The sequence below is a fragment of the Diplotaxodon limnothrissa genome, linkage group LG8 (assembly GCF_057381915.1).
Source record: "Diplotaxodon limnothrissa isolate DT_005_m linkage group LG8, D_limnothrissa_male_GT1.1, whole genome shotgun sequence".
NCBI lineage: Eukaryota > Metazoa > Chordata > Actinopteri > Cichliformes > Cichlidae > Diplotaxodon > Diplotaxodon limnothrissa.
Genome location: NC_140603.1, coordinates 18,823,973 through 18,840,445, shown reverse-complemented (window position 1 = coordinate 18,840,445; position 16,473 = coordinate 18,823,973). Strand labels below are relative to the sequence as shown.

At 41.2% G+C, this 16,473-nt stretch overlaps 2 protein-coding genes across 2 annotated transcripts in view; one reads left to right on the top strand and one right to left on the bottom strand.

Moving 5' to 3' along the window:
- The first annotated feature begins 604 nt into the window (after positions 1-604).
- On the top strand, positions 605-12,747 carry vwa2 (von Willebrand factor A domain containing 2). Its single transcript, XM_085360760.1, has 13 exons — positions 605-656; positions 4,155-4,229; positions 6,465-6,598; positions 6,674-6,783; positions 8,889-9,086; positions 9,184-9,317; positions 9,483-9,612; positions 10,457-10,512; positions 10,596-10,703; positions 10,797-11,378; positions 11,507-12,058; positions 12,262-12,384; positions 12,617-12,747. Exons 1-13 carry the CDS (start codon positions 605-607, stop codon positions 12,745-12,747), a joined length of 2,385 nt encoding a protein of 794 aa, XP_085216886.1.
- A 677-nt stretch (positions 12,748-13,424) lies between these two features.
- afap1l2 (actin filament associated protein 1-like 2) overlaps positions 13,425-16,473 on the bottom strand; it is a 46,861-nt gene continuing 43,812 nt past the window's right edge. Inside the window, exons 13-19 of the mRNA XM_085361423.1 lie at positions 15,891-16,002; positions 15,522-15,776; positions 15,130-15,427; positions 14,630-14,803; positions 14,366-14,553; positions 14,044-14,238; positions 13,425-13,948 (exon numbers count right to left, since the gene is read on the bottom strand). Of these exons, the coding sequence (XP_085217549.1) occupies positions 13,922-13,948; positions 14,044-14,238; positions 14,366-14,553; positions 14,630-14,803; positions 15,130-15,427; positions 15,522-15,776; positions 15,891-16,002 (1,249 nt within the window). The 3' untranslated portion in view covers positions 13,425-13,921. The remainder of the gene's footprint in view (positions 13,949-14,043; positions 14,239-14,365; positions 14,554-14,629; positions 14,804-15,129; positions 15,428-15,521; positions 15,777-15,890; positions 16,003-16,473) is intronic.

Here is a 16,473-nt window from a genome sequence, read left to right as displayed (position 1 = left end):
GTCATTCCCACACTGAGAATGGTGAACTTGATGAGAGATCCCAGCATCAGGTTTGAGGAAAAATTATTAAGGCATAGTATGAAAATATTTTAAAAAGTTTTTGCAACCACCCTGGTTTTTCTCTATGGACACTCTTTGAAAGGCCAAAGTTCAACCACTTAGCTACACTTAGCTATGAAAATATGGTAACAGTGCAGTCAGTCTTGGGTTACTTACCCCCTGGCCCCCCTGATCGAATGTAGTTGTGCCCTGTTGCTGATGACTTTTTCATTTTTACTTGGTAGGGTTACACAGACTTGTCCTCATGTCCCTTGGCTAGCACTATAGCACATTTCCTGAATTGTGTCAAGGCTTAAGTGGTTTTCCGTATAACACAAAAACGGCTCACAAAAAAACCTTTCTCACAATTTCTGGCTCCTTTGCCAGTGTCTCTGACATTTTGTCTGTCTGATGGATTATATTGCTAAAGTTTTTTTCACCTTGAGAATAACAAAAGACTTTCACTCGTGAACAAGAAAACCCCCCCAGATATATGTGCATTTTAGTGCTTTTACTTTGCATTCTGGCTAAGTGTCCCTTTTGTTGTCGTTCCAGGCGTCCCAGGATGAACTTTCATATCTGCCTCTCCTCCCTCTTAACTGTGCTGCTTTTTCAAGGTCGGTTTATTGATTTTATTACTGTTTTGCCTTCTGTGCCTCAGAGCCATTAGTGGGAGGAGTGTTTTAAGTACTATTTTGGAATATCTGCTTGCGCATTATGGATGCTTTGTAAATAAAAGTCAGTGGATACAGCGCTGTGTCAGGGTTAGCATTGGAAATAAATGCTAATATTAGGTATGTACTGATGGTTATGGTTGTTTTTGCTCAGGAAAAGTTTAATGTTCTTGTAAATATAGTGTTGAAAATGTTCATTGTGTTGGTGCTTGTGAGAACATGCCCTGCTTGATGGAAAATGTGCGGTGAATCACTGAAGCGCCTCTGGACCACCTGAGATTCTTTATGAGACATTTCACAGCTTTAACCTGTCAAGTCTCGCATCAAAGTGCTTTCCTGCCACGTGTGCTTGACATGCTGCTTGTTTTGCGAGGCAAACTTTGCATCTCTTCCATTGCATTGTTCCCATTGACCAGAGTCCATCGGTATGTGCCTGAGGGAAGAGGCGGGAGTCGTGGGGCAATATAATCCTTGAATTGTTTTCAAAAATGACAGCTTTAGCCCCATCCTAACTATTTATTATGGGTCATTTTAAGACTTTGAACTTGAGCACACCAGACTGTCTTACCCTGTCAAGAGACGACACGCTGACAACACAGATAACATGTTTCAGTGCAAGATATCCATGTAATCCAGCCTGTCAAATTGAATTCCACAGATAGGGGCAGGCTAATCCCTGTTATTTTTCTGATTTCAGGGAGATATTGTGTTGATCTCGTGGGATTGATGCCAATTGACATCAACCCTTCAGCTGCAGGGTTTACATTTATTATCTTGTTCCTGATTTTTCTGCTAAATCGTCTTTCACACACATTAAAGATACAGTCATTCTGCTAGAGTCGCTCGGCTGAACAGATAGATGTTTTGTTCAGAGCACTGTGGGCCCCACACTGACCGTGAAAATGCCGCTTGCCAAGAACCTAAACGTCCACTGTCAGGAGTGCTTTGGGGCTGCGGCGTTGTTGGAATTCGAGGAAGCTGAAAGGGTCAGGATTGTGGAGAGGTCGGAGAGCAGAGGTCTGGTTTGCAGGTGGTAGGTTTCTTTAATTATTAGTGTTGTGCTTAATGTTTCATGACCCGATGAAGGCCTTTACTCCTATGAATGAATGGTTGAAGAAAAAAAAATAAAGTCATGAGCTTTAAAAAATGATATTATTGCCACTTCAGAGTTTTAGTTGTGCTCAAAATTTAACAATAAAATATTGAATTGGTTTTATTATTTATATGTTGCATACTTTCCCTTTATTTTTTTTACAACCACTGACATGTCTTTTGCTAAATGCATGTTGCATTTCACCATTAATCATCCGTGGCAGCCTGCAAAGAAATCAGATTTAAACAAAGGTTGTCAAAAATAATAAAAAGGACTCAAGGTTAGTGCTGAGTTTGCGAAAGTCTTGACACCCTGACTTAAGCTGGTTCCCTTCTTTCCTCTGGAAGAACAGTATTCTCTGCAAACTAGTTCATGCCCTTCTTGAGCATTCAAAGCGCTTTATACAACATGCCGTATTCATGCAAGTTCTTTCTCTTCTAACATTTACACACATGTATATATCGGAAAGTAACTTGGAGTTCAGTGTCTTGCCCAAGGATACTTTTATAATGCAGACTGGAGAAGCCAGGAATCAAACCACCTACCTTACTATCCAACTGTCTATTCTTCCCTTCGCCAATCTAACAAAGGCAAAAAGGCCCAAAAAATGATGTTTAAAAGAAAAAAAATCAATGTCAGCCAGTATTTTTCTCCTCGCCTCTCACCGGACAACATCAGTGACAGAAATATGAGTGCAAAATATGAGGACAAAGCCAATGTCGGCACTAAATAATCCCATCAAACTTTTGTACGTGCAACCTTTCTTTGATGTTTTCGGTTGCGCTTTATCGTTCGGCTCGTTTGACTTTTTATCACCTGTTTTAGCTGATGTGCAGGCACTAAATCAGCAAGACACAGATAGCCTGAAGCATTACGGGAGGACGAACTCACACTTTCTTTCTAACTGAAAAGAAGCACTGTGGTATTCAGATGTGGAATCTGTTCAGCGTGGCAACGCACGTTTGTAAAATCACTCAAGTGCTCCCTTCTCTGTGCCGAACAAATGCCTCTGTCGGACAAAAAGCCATGTTCACACGAAAACATGTCCTTGCTCTCCTCTGAGCCGTACGTGTGCCTGAATAGAAGAGCGTCCTTTGACTGAATGGAGCGAAAGAATGGTTTTCTTCACTTGTCTGCTCACATTAGCTTGAAATACTCAATTATCCATTAGAATAGGGCTCATGTGGGAGTCTATTTTGGCTTTAGGGAAAGCATCCAATTTATTGGTTATTTTTCTTTTCTCACAGCTCTATAGGATGTCTGAACAATGATAATAAATAAAGTTAACATGAAGAGTAATGGTCTACAGGTCAGAGCATGGTTTTTTTATATGAAGTATTTTGTGAATCTGAAACTGATGAAAAATTGTGACTTTTAATGGGAGCTGGTGAGGATCCAACTAAAACTAAGATATAAACAAATTGAAATTGCAATGATAATTTATAAGTGTTTGAAACCTTGTGGAGATCCGGACCCTAAATGTTTTAAGCTTGAATATGTTCTTTTAGATTACAGTAGTCTAGACACATTTAGAAAATCAGTTAAATGTGTGATAAGCCACGTTTCACCTATTTCTAATTTATTCCAAGTTATTTTGGCCTCTCTCTCATAGGTTAGTGCTTCATATGTAAATTTACCGTGACTGTTAGGGGTGGGGGAAAAATCGATACTGTGTAATATCGTGATATTTTGTTTGCTAATAATGTATCGATACAGGGACAGCAGAAATCGATATTTTGTTACAAAAAAGGTTTTTGTGCTCTGACTTCAGAGCATGTTGATCCTTTTTCTGAGCAAGAGTCCTGACATTCCTTCACTGTCCAAATGTGTTTAACTGTTTTTTGGCAGCAATAAACATGACAGTTTACTTATTTTAATTTAAGACATGTTTTATTTTAATTAAGTTTAAAACTTTTTTTATTTAATGTAAAATTATATTTTGTTTTAATTTACTTTCAAATTCTTCAGTTGCTGAATGGGCTGCATAGTTTTCATATTGCATAGTTCAGAATAGCTATAATTGTACCAGATGGTTGCATTCAGTTAAGTTGGACTAGACTGTAATACAAACTGTTCAGTTTGTCAACAATAAAACTGACTGAAATGAGAGAAAGACTGAGTGCGAGACTTTGATATTAGATGAAATGAATATTGATAAACCTTTATGTACAGAATCTGAATATCGCAAAATATTTTAAAAAATTGCAATAATATCGTATCGTGCGTTAAGTATTGTGATAATATCGTATCGTGGGATGTATGGTGATTCCCACCTCTAGTGACTGTAGGTGAATAAATAAAGACTGAGTAAATATCTGACTGCTCTCTGTGTTGTTGGTGCCTGCTAGTTCAGCACGGCACCTCTGTGCAGGAGATTCAAACCAGCCATGAGAACATTGTGAAAATCAACTCTGCAGGAGAAAGTGAGTACCTTACAAAATGGTTAACACATAAAATGTACAGTCATGTGAAAAATGAAGCACTGCTTCCATAGGTAAGTAGCAGCCAGGCGCTTGACTTTTTGATCATCAGGGGTCACCTCTGTAAAAGCAGCAGTTTTGGCAGTTCTGTGGTTTGGAGCATTCAGGTGTGTGTTGATGCCCAGCAAATTCAACCTAAGATCTGGCTGCGCAATCCTCTTAGAAACTGTATAAAACCAGAGAACTATATCTCACATTCTACAGGCTTCAGTTAGCATGTTAAATGTTAAAGTTCATGATATCACAATTACAAAAAGACACAACAAGTATGTTTTTTTTTGGAAGGGTTGCTAGATAAAAGGTGCCTGTCACTAATAATAACATGACAGCACAGCTTAGGTTTGCATCTAAACAGATGAGACCAAAGTGGAGATGTTTGGTCATAATGCACAATGCACAAACATCTCTTGCCACATGTCAAACTCAGAGGTGAAGGGGTGATGATTTAGGATTGCTTTGCTGCCATAAGACCAGGGTACCTTGTAGTCATCGACTCAACCATGAGTCAGTGACTCAAAGTATTCAGCCTAATGTGAGGCCATCTGTCCAACAGGTAATGTTTGGTCCAAATTGGGTCATGCAGCAAGATAAAGATCAATAGAACAGCAGAATCTACAACAGAATGGCTAAAAACAAGAGAATCAAGACACTTAACTCATTCACTGCCAGCCATTTTCAAATCAGGTAACTCCCCACTGCCAGGGTTTTTGAGCATTTTTACTCATTTTTGAAGAGCCACAGAAAACTGTGTGTTATGATCATATAAACGCTGAACCTACCAAAATGAAGAACAGACTCTCTTCTTTCATCCAAAAAAAAAGCTTGTTTCTACCATTTTCCATTCTTTAGTAATCAGCTGTAGAAGAGAGGTGGGTTCCACCAAAAATGCCTGTTTTGACCAAAAAAAGGGAGAAAACGAGCTTTTTGTGAAAAATACATTTCAAGCAGAAAAGTGCCTTTGACACTAATATTTCTTGCTTTGTGACACCTCTAACATATAAAATAGTTTTTCACTTCTATAAAACAGAAATAACACTGAGAAAGGTTATGTTTTATCAAAACAATTTATTTACAAATATATGAAAAAATAAAATGTACATAGTGAAACATTTATTCACAATGAATAATTCACTTTTGTGTGGTAATCATTATAACACTTTCTGGGATGCAAGGGCACACAACAAGACTTGCACCACATTTTTGTTTCACTGCGCAATCCCTTACGTGCGCAAACCCTGCACCTCCTTGCAGGTCTACTTTTACTGCTGGTGGGCTTCAGTTTTTCAAGTTGCCCGAGGTTGTATTCTAGCCCCTCCCATTGAAAAACGTAATTGACGTCTATAGACGTCAATGGCAGTCAACGTAAGTTTTTCAATTGACGTCTATAGACGTCAATGGCAGTGAATGAGTTAAGTGGCCCAGACAAACCCTCAAGCTGTGAATAAGCAAATTTTAATGAACCGGAGGAATGCTGTTAACAATAATGAGCCAAAATACTTCCACAATCACGTAAAAGACAGATAAATTCTTACAAAAAATTACTTCAAGTTACTGCTGCTAAAGGTAGTTTTACAATCTACTGAATCAATGTTTTTTTTCACATGAGGGTTGTTGCTAGGAATTGTTGTGACATGCTTGGTCATGATGTCAACCTGCATGCCTGTAACTGGATGTAAGTCAGCTGAGCAGCACACAGTAAATGAGCCAGAGAGCCTAAATCAGAAATGGATAACAAGTTGTGAGACAGAAATACTTAGAAGTTGGTGGTCTGTGTCAGTGGTGTATGTGACTTTTCTATAAGCAGATGACTCAAATGACAGACAGATGACACACGCTGCACGTGTAATGTGCCCCTAATGGCTCTGTTCATAATCAGCTGATGCACCCAGCAAGTACAAACGTGCATGAAAGAGAGAGAAAGCTTTTCGCTTGGTAGTAGTTTAATGTGTGAAAGGGAAAATATAAGAAAATAAAATGAGCTTTGACATGCAGAGTTTGTTTTCTCTTATTATGTCTAGATACTATTTTTGTCTGCAACGGTCCATTTGATACCCAGCCAGGAAAACCAATATAATACAGGAATGTGGGGAAGCTAGTGAATGAGTTTGGACCTATTGACCCATCTTCGTCTGTACCCTCTGTGTGAATTATTCTGTGTGTGTTTGCTTTAATGGGAAGTGATGCAGTGCTCAGCAGTCATGGATATCCTCTTCCTCATGGATGGTTCCTACAGCGTTGGGAAAGGCAGCTTCGAGAGGTCCAAACACTATGCGATCAAACTCTGTCAAGCACTAGACATCGGAGCAGATAAGGTTTGGGTTGATCTCTTGTCTCTCGCCGTCTTCGCATCCTGTCAGTCAGTGCTCTTGTAATTTCTCCCTGTGCAGGTGCGAGTTGGTTTAATTCAGTTTGGCTCAACTCCTCGGCTTGAGTTTACCCTGGACTCATACTCCACCAAGCAGGAGCTGAAGAAGCAGATAAAGAGCATTTCTTACAGGTGTGTCTCTGCTGCCATCTGAGCACGAGTAGCTCAATATGTGAACTCAAGCCTTTAACTTAAGTTTGGTTTTGTATATTAATGAGTTATAACTATGAAGGATCCGGGACATAAATGAAAGCTTTAAAGAAATGTGGAAAATGTGTCTAAACAGGGTTTTTTTGACATCCATTATGAAATTAACTGTTTTAAATCATCTGCGCTCACTGGAGAAGCAGGCGACATTATTTTAAGATTTTAATTAGCAAGCAACACTTCTAAGGATGGAGTCAAAACATTTGTGGCTCACAGCTTTCTTTGATTTGGAAAACAGAGAGCCTACATTGGCAGGCGTCCTCTTTATTTTTTCTTCTAGCGTTTCCATTGTTATCAACCGGCCTGGAAGTGCAAGATGCTGTTAGTGCAGACTGAGATTACAAAACTGTATGCGTGTGTTATATTTGCCACAGAAGATTCAGTAGTTCATCTATTTTGACAGCTGAAAAAAAGACCTAGTGCTAACAAAATGGTATGTCCCTGTTGGAGGCATGCCTTTTTCTATGTTTTTAAAACCAGACTGTCATGTTTAAGAAAACAAATCCAAGAGTAAATGAATAAAAAAGGTGATAGAATTAGGTCGAACATATCCAGACTGGCAACATTTTCTTGTCCTCATCTTATATTTTATAAATCCCTTAAACTATGCTGACAGCAAAACACATACACATGCACACATGTGGCTAAGTAGCACCAAATGCTCCCTGAAAAGGAAAACAAATTAATTTCAGATTAGAGGCCCTCCACAGGTGGTCACTGGATATTGGATAAGTGCATAAACCGAGGAAGAGGATGGTAATTTGACCGTGTGTGTGTGTGTGTGTTGTTCACAATGTGGAAGTAACAGTTTGACCCACCAGCTGGTTTGAAGTGGGTACATAGAATTGAAACCTATAACCAGTCACATTACCACAAAATGAATTAATGTAGCGACTGACTCAACATCAGTAGAAATGTTATAGCAACTTTGGAAATGTTAGAGAACTTTATGCATTTTTATTGGATTTATTGCATTATTATCATTATTACCAGTGATTAAAGTAGCAAAAAAAAGTATTATCTGTTACCTTTGATGTATTATTACAGTAAACTGATCACTCCAATATAGCACATCACTGTAAACTTTATTCTAGTTCTGAAAACTACAATAAATTGCCCGTATTTTCATGCAACCTTTAATGACGCGAAATTGTCATATTCCATTCGGCCAGTTCAGCTAATCATCATAATTGATCCAATCTCTCAGAAACTCTGAATTAGGACATTACATCTAAAATTAAAATTACAATTTCAGTCAAAAACGTTTCAGTGGCTGCTTTGAAACTAATTGCTCCAGCCCACTTTAACCTCTGATTATTACCAGTAAAAGTCATGTAGTTAAGTGCTTAACACATTCATTTGGCAAGCAAAAGGTTGCGGTTCAAGTTCAGCAGGCGACACAAATCTCTGTGGTGTTTCACCAGAAATGGCATCTGGCATAAAATGCTGCCAAATCAAATGTGCAGACCTAGCTGGTGACGCTTGATGACAAGGGAGCAACTGAAAGCTGCTTTAAATGCAGATGTGTTTTTGTTCACATTGTTGTTTGAGATTATTGTAGTTCAAAGAAGCGCAAGTTTCTTAGTCTCAATATTTTGAAGATATTTGTGGAGCATATGCTCACACAGATCTGTTCTAAGGAGGTTAGATTGGCGAGGAAGACACTTGTAGCGTTTGTTTCACCACATCTGTCCTCTGTCACCTGGAAAGGATCTTTTTCTCAGTGTCTACACTTTGAAAATGAAAGGATGGACATTTATGTTAAACAAAAACAAAACCGAAAATGATTTAAATGTGTGTCACGAGGCCTGGGGTGATGAAACGCAGCCAACATACATTTAGAGTCCAAGAACTTAAAGAGAAATCCATCCAAATGTAATCTTTAGTTTACTTTGGCTGTGATATGCAGCAGTTTATTGACCTTGCTGACATCTGCTGTAGTACAGTACATGCGCTCTAACTCCTCAGTATTTTTCAAACAAAAACACAGAAATCCTGCTATTTCGCTTTTCCGAATTCTCTACCCACAGGGGAGGCAGCACCCAGACAGGCCTGGCTCTGAAGTACATCCTCAGGAAGGGTTTCCCAGGCGGCCGTAACTCTTCCAGTGTGCCTCGCATCGTCATCCTGATGTCAGATGGGAGATCTCAGGGCAACTCGGTGCTGGCAGCTGCTCAGCTCAAAGACACAGGCGTGGTTGTGTTTGCTGTGGGCTTGCGCTACCCCAAGTATGTTTGACAGCTCCACAATAAACTTTCCCTATAATAATTCATTAAAGTATGTGTACATTTCTTTATATACTAAGCCATCTCTATATGTTTTCAGATGGGAGGAGCTTCACGCTTTAGCCAGTGAGCCAACAGAGAGCCACGTTTTCCTCGCCGAGCATTTCCATGATGGTGTCAATGGCCTGTACACAACACTGAGCACGTTTTCTTTCTGCAACGCCACACCCGCAGGTTGGACTTTCCACTGACAACTATTCGTGCTTGTTTGTTAAAGAAGTGAATGGGAATCCTTTTCTCTAACATCCTTGTTTTGTGCTGCACTACCCCCTTTTTTCTAGTCCCTCATTGCTCAGTGTCCAGTCTCCTCCTAACCCCTGTCTCAACCCTGTTCTCCAGGCTGTCGGATGGAGACATTTCCCTGTGAGAGGAAGACACTGGAGACAGTTAAAGAGCTGCAGGGGAACTACATGTGTTGGAAAGGTTCCAAAGGCTATTCCCCATACACATCTCTCTGTCCCTACTACAGGCAAGTGTTTAAAGGTTTTACTTTCAAATGTCGTAGCTGCAGTATACAGTACTGTGCAAAAGTCTTGACACGGCTCATCTGCTGTAGATAGTTGTTTTTGTTTTTTTTAGATGTGTCACTACTTCTTTTGTCCTCCTATTTATCCAGATTTCTTAAATTCTTTAACAGTTCTTTAACCTGAAACTGTACAGCATGCTAAGTTGTCTGTGTAGAGACAACACGATCATGGGGTGGCTCAGGACTTTAGCACAGCACTGTATAGTTTCCTAATATGATCTGTTTTGGACGTTGCATTGGATCTAAGTGTGTAACAGTGTTTTTTTCCCCCTCATTGCTCAATGAGCCACAAGACAGCAGTGGAACAGGGTAACTCCCATGTGTTAATGTGCTGTGTCAGTGTGAGGGTGTTAATACAAAACAAGCTACAGCAGTGTAATTCTTTCAGACCCTCCCAGGCAAAATTAAAATGGCCTTTGACAAAATTAATTTCACACAACATTGCAACTTTACCACAGCAAAATGGCCCGAGGCAAGTGGAAGTAGACCATTACACTCAGGGAAAAGCAGAGAAAAGAAATAAGGTGTGTGCTGTTTCTAGTACCTGAAACTGTCTAGATGAGTGCTAGCAATTCGCATGACTGGCAAATCCAACTGAGATCTAAAATGCCTCTGGCCACTTATTATATGAATCAATTGATGGGTGGGGCTCAGGTAATATGTTTCTGTTACCTAATAGGGAAAATCAGAGAATGGCTTATGGGGGTCAGTAACTTACCCACATCACACCATCTAGAAGCAACTGTTTTAAATGCTAACAAAATATTTTGAATTTTGTGTTCTACAGGTACAACAAGGTTTATACGAGACACCAGACAGTCTGCCATAGAACAATTTGTCCGGGTAACAACCTCGTCTTGCCGCTTTTTACTTCTCTGAGATGCGGTAACTGCAGCTCACGCTCTTCATCTCTCTCTCCACTGTAGATCCCTGTGATTCTCAGCCATGCCTGAATGGTGGAACATGTGTATCAGAAGGTTCAGAGGGCTACCACTGCGTGTGTCCTCCTGGCTACGGAGGAGACCCACACTGTGGTCAGTACACTCAAAGCTGCTGACTACATGCTAAGGCTATGTCGGATCTTGAACGTAGAGAGCAAATTAACCAAACCATCCATTTCTTCTTAGCTCCTGCATTATTGCTGGACTGCTCTGTAGACCTGCTCTTCCTGCTTGAGGGCTCTGCCACACTCACCATGGAAGGCTTTCTCCGCCTGAAGTCCTTCTTAAAGCGCTTCCTGCAGACTGTGATTGGCTCTAACAGTCCCAGCAAGGTCGGCCTGGCGGTGTTTGGCGGGGAACCACGAGTCGAGGCCCAGGTTGGCAAGTTCAAAGGAGACCTGAGGAGTCTTCTTAATGCTGTGTACTCACTTCAGCTAATTGGTGGTGAAACAAACACGGGCCAGGCCCTCCGCTATGTTACCCGCCATGGCTTTATGAGCGCGCCGGTCTTTGCCGATGTCGCGGACGACCTTCCCCGTGTGGTGGTGCTGCTCACCGCCACTCCTGCCGCAGATGAGGTGGTTGAGCCGTCCAAATATGCACGAGACAGAGAGATCTTCCTGATAGGAGTGGGACCTGACAGCTTAAAGGAGCAGCTGAATAACATCACAGGAAATCTGCAGAGGACCCTCACCTACTCATCACCTGATAGGCTCGCTTCCAAGATCCCCAAGCTGAGGGCCAAGATCTGCAGCGTGGATACGCAAGGTGCTTGATCTGATAGATGTGCTGAATATGTTGGAACATTAATGCCACTATTAGGTCAGATACTATTGCACACAAAAAAAATCAAATTAGCTATCCATATTCTTTTTTTGTTTCCTTTTCTTTTCCAGGTTGTCTGGGTCAAGCTGTAGATCTGGTGTTTGCCCTGGATGCTTCAGGTGGTGTGGGCCGTGATAACTTTGCCACCCTGCAGAACTTTGTGCGCAGCGTCACCGTCCAGTTCGACATCAACCGTGACGTGGCTCAAGTGGCCCTTGTGGCGTACAGTAGGAGAGCCACCACTGTTTTCAAGCTGGACACGTATGAGACTGGTTCTTCCATCATTCAGGCTGTAGGTGACGCCAAGTACGTGGGTGGAGTGGCTTCGACGGGTGGGGCGTTGCTGCACATCCACTCTAATGTTCTCACCATAGCTAATGGCGCACGACCGGGAGTGAACAAGGCTGTAGTAGTGGTGACGGACGGCACCGGTGGGGATGATGCTGTCGTACCAGCTCAAAAGATAAGAGAAAATGGAGTCTCAGTGCTTGTGGTTGGTATCGGCGATGTCCAGAGGGAGAGGCTGATGCAGATTGCCGGTGCAGAGGAGCACATGATCTCAGTGCCGTCCTACGAGGATCTCAAGTACTTTGAGGATGTCCTGGTGCAGATGCTGTGTTCAGGTAACGATGCAGGGGAACTTGTCTTTTACCAAACCTCCTAAACTATTTTCCTTTTCTGTTGATAAAGAACTGTGTGAAACTGATCTGCAAACACAGTTTTTCTTCTTTTCCCTTCACTTAGCCTTTTCAGAGATGTAAGATAGTTTATTTTAAACTTAACATGAAAAATAATTGGCTGCTTTGTGTTGATTCCTTCCTTTCAGAGGTGAAGAAACCTGTAAACCTGTGCAAGCCTAACCCATGTATGAATAATGGGGTCTGCATCTTGTCAGAAGGGAGCTTTCGCTGTCAGTGCCAAGGCTATGAGGGGCCGCACTGCGAAAGAAGTCAGTGACATTCATGAAAGTTTTCTTTCCTTATATCCTTAATTTCTACTTTTCATAGCTTCGTCAGTGATCCTTCTACAAAACTTAAGTGCAAAAACAAAGACAAACTGATTTAGATATACATATCCTGATATAGCATTTGATCCCATATTAAAAGCTCATAAATTAAACTGTAAATGTAAATGGACAGAATTGGTTACAAGTCATGACTTGTTGTGTGGTTTGTTTGTAGGAAGCAGCAGGTCTTCATCCAGAGGGGATCTTCCAAGACCTGCTGGTCTGAGGAGGAAGAGCAGACAGAGGAAGAACCACCAGGAGCTTCTGCATCGCTACAAACTACACCGTCGGAGACATACTCCCTGACATGCCCTGCACTTGTAAACACAAAGTATACACTGAGCATATGAACACTTAAGAACCGAGGATGCTTGCAGGTAGACGATGGAGCAAAGGGAAATCTAATGTTGCTTTGTTTTTTTGCTTCAGTGTTTACAGTTTCACAGTGTCAGCAAGTGTCTGTACTGCTGAATCCATTTGTATGTTATTATTGTTGTCACTGTGCTCACTGTTGTGCAAATGTCTCAACACGGTTCTCTTGTATTTAAAGGATTTAAGCTTTTATATTATTAATCAGTGTCAGGATGCTAATGTTTTTAATGCATAATAGACACAACTTTATTTCTTTACATAACCAAAAAGAAGGTCCTCCCACTCCCTCCGTTTCCATTTTTAATATTACGCTCCATATTTTTACACGCAAATCCACTAAGCTGGTCGAGGTTCATTTGGAAAAAAAAGTACATTCATATTGTTAAATCTAAATGTACAAAAGGTAGTTATACTCCAGTGAGGGGTGAAATAATTGAGGATTTCAAGAGAAGATGGCAGGTACATTTTGAATGAATTGATGGGAAGGAATCTGAAACTAAAGGAAGGAAACAAAAATGTTTCCCCTTACAAAAGTAAAGACTTTATTCTTGTTATAGCAAAATGATACATTTAAAAAAAAAAAAAAAAAATCAACCCATATTTTTGTCAGTATATTTTTATTTGAATAAAAAGTGCATTTTTAGCTAGCAATACAAGCCCAAAGGCTGAATAATGGTGTAAATATATTTACATCTTGGCTACCAGCATATATGAACCAAGCTACAATCTGTGTACAGAGCGGCTGATTTAGTAAGGGGGCCTCTGTCTCGTACTTCAGTGGTTTTTAATTTCAACGTTTCAAAGTTTAAACGTAGCATTAATGCATTTCTTACACTGGCCAAAATGCTACTTCATCACTTTCCTCCCTTTGCAAATAGAAACAAACTTTAAAAAGTCATTGAATTTAAGATTAAATCCAGTGGTATCCAAGAACACGAAGTGTGCCTCTGTGGCTCATTATAGTCTTGACAAAGTGATGGTTTGGTTGAAGGGCCAAGGGAAGGGAGGTTCTTGATTAAAATGTCTGCTCATTCGGTGGGTCAGAATGTGGTGACGGGCGACTAGACCAACATAAACTTCTGAATTTCAAAGGTCAATGAAGATTTCCTTAGGTTGTTGATTTCTTTTCCCATTCCTATGAATATAAAAAGAAATAGACCTACCAATTATAATATTTCTTTCAAGATAAGATACTGACATTGATGCTTTCTGTGTAAATAAGAATCTCACCTTAGCTTTCTGTAGGACGTTGCCTTTTGTGGTCATCATGGAGGTGGGTCTGCCTTTAAGAGCAGACGCAGAATTGACCGGGGAAACTGAATCTGCGTTAACGTTGCTGCTGGAGGGTTGGGAAGAAGATGATGGTGACAATAACGACGACGACGATGACGATACCTGGGGAGAGCCTATCGTTGATGCTTTAGGCTGAGGGTAAAACAGCAGCGAGATGGTTAAGGTTCACATTTCAAGCATCACGCACTGATTTGAAAAACACAGAAAACATTTAGCAGATGGATTCTGAGGTGTATTGAAAGACAGCCAGCACACTAACCATCGGCGTGTCCTGGAGGCTGCTGTCCAGTGTGGTTCCCAGCGTGAAGGGCCCTGACTCCACTTTCTTCAGACTTTCCTTCACTTCTACCAACTGTAGCTCCACCTCCACCCTGTGCTGCTCTGCCTCTCGGCACGCCTCCTCCTTCTGCTTCAGACGGGCTTCCAATGAGGCCTGCTGCTTGGGATCTGAGGACAACAAACTGCTGTCAGTTCCCATGTGATCAGTGCAAATCTTTGAGTCATACAGACACTGCAGGTGTACCTTGGCAGGTGCTGAGCTCCTCTTTGGTTTCCCTCTTCTCTTTCTTGAGGTTTGCCAGACTGATTTTCACCTCCTCCCTCTCTTTCTCCAGGCGATCACGCTCCTCGATGTAACGCCGCATGTCTGCCTCTGTGCGGTTCTTGCCCAGCTTTATCTCAACTGCACCGGGGCATCCTGGTAATTGAGCATTTATAATTTTAGAGGACATAGAGATTTAATATCCGTAAAAACCCCAAACTTGCCCAGATCTTAAGCTGTGCTTTTAACTGTAGAAGATGCAGGCTGTCACTAGAGGGAGCCATGGTTATGTAATAGTACAGAATAGGAAGCAGGTGTCAAGGAAAGTAATAAGTACTTCTAACATATCTGCTTCATGATGAAAAGTTGTTGAATATATCTGTAAAAAGGTGAGTGTGGTGATATTAAAATGAAGAGCATGCTTGCTATATCTTTTTTATATATACAGAACTCAGCAAACCCACTGCCCCATTTGTCCTGACCTATAGTATGTGCCTTGGGCCTTGCAGGTTGTGGGCTGTGAGGATGCACAGCAGCAGTGTGAGATGTTGGACCCTTGTGGATTTGTCCACCAAAGGAATTGAAGGCCTGTGTGATTCCCAGGCTGGTCTTCTTAGTGGTCTCTTGGCTCTGGGTTGAGGTCTTGACTGGTTGAGTTTGTGGCTGTGATGGAGTGGGAGTCTGGGCTCGTTCTTGTTCTGGTTTGCTGGTAGCAGAGGCTAAGTTTGTCCCATTTAATGCGGGCATTGAATCTGGCTCAGTATTGTTAGTCGACGTCCCCTGCAACCAAATGATGTGCAAATTATTAATGTAGAAAGTAAAAAATATTTTCTAGAGAAAGGTTTGAGGTTGTCAATAAACTCTAATTTCCTACCTCTTTAACTTGAGAAGAGGAGTCCTTCTTGTCATCTGCTGGTATTAGGGAATGTCTCGAAGCTTCTTTAGGGGAAAGTTTCCCTCCAGAGGATGTATGAAGGAAAGAGCGCACAGGGACGAGGTCTAGGTAAATCCTGTTTTCAGAGTCTTGTTCTGTACCCTGTGGGCCCTTGGTATTGTCTTGTGAGCATGTTTCATTGTCTTTCTGGAGATTGTTGCCCTCGCAGTTTGTCTGGCTATTCTCCTCAGCATCCTGTATGACACGAGAGGAGGAAATTAGGAGATGGCTTGTGGCCAGATGACTGAGTCAATATTAAACTGAAAGTTAAAATCTCAAAACATTGCATCGGGTTTCGTGACAGCGTACCTCTGGGTCAGCTATAGAGGCCACATCATCGTACAGATCATCAGAGTTGTGAGAAATAGAAGGTAGGGTGTCTATGTAGGTGTTTGGCTCTGAATACCTCCTCTGCATCAAGCTAGAAAGACACACAATAACAAATAACCTTGTGCAGTGGTAGTCCTCTCCAAAAGCTCAGACTTCAGACTGCTTAAAACACCGGCATTTAGACAGCTTTATATACTCTTCTATCTGGATGATGTCAAAGAGAGGGGATGTTATATTATTTTGGTCATCTGAGGCACTGTTCTGGCTGTGAACACAGCAGCTGCAGTTCAAATGTTTTGTTTGTGAGGACTGACCAATCGGAAGAAAGACAGTTTTAAAGCAGTGGCTGTGGCTTGAAAGATAGAGCAAGCCGTGTACCAATCATAAGGTTGGTGGTTTGACCTCTGGCTCCTCTATTCTGCATGTCGTCCTCGGGGAATAAAAGTTTCCCTTGATGCATCCATTGAAGTGTGAGTGTGTTATGTTAGATTAAAGGTGATTTGGCATAGAATAAAGCACATATGTGTGAATGGGTGAATGACTCTTGTAGTAAAAAAGTGCT

What these genes read in the sequence shown, in the direction of transcription:
- vwa2 (XM_085360760.1), top strand. Translation starts at nt 605, where the DNA reads ATGAACTTTCATATCTGCCTCTCCTCCCTCTTAACTGTGCTGCTTTTT. An exon ending in TAGACATCGGAGCAGATAAG is followed by an intron (nt 6,599 to 6,673) that starts GTTTGGGTTGAT and finishes CTCCCTGTGCAG; the next exon opens with GTGCGAGTTGGTTTAATTCA. An exon ending in GGTGCAGATGCTGTGTTCAG is followed by an intron (nt 12,059 to 12,261) that starts GTAACGATGCAG and finishes CCTTCCTTTCAG; the next exon opens with AGGTGAAGAAACCTGTAAAC.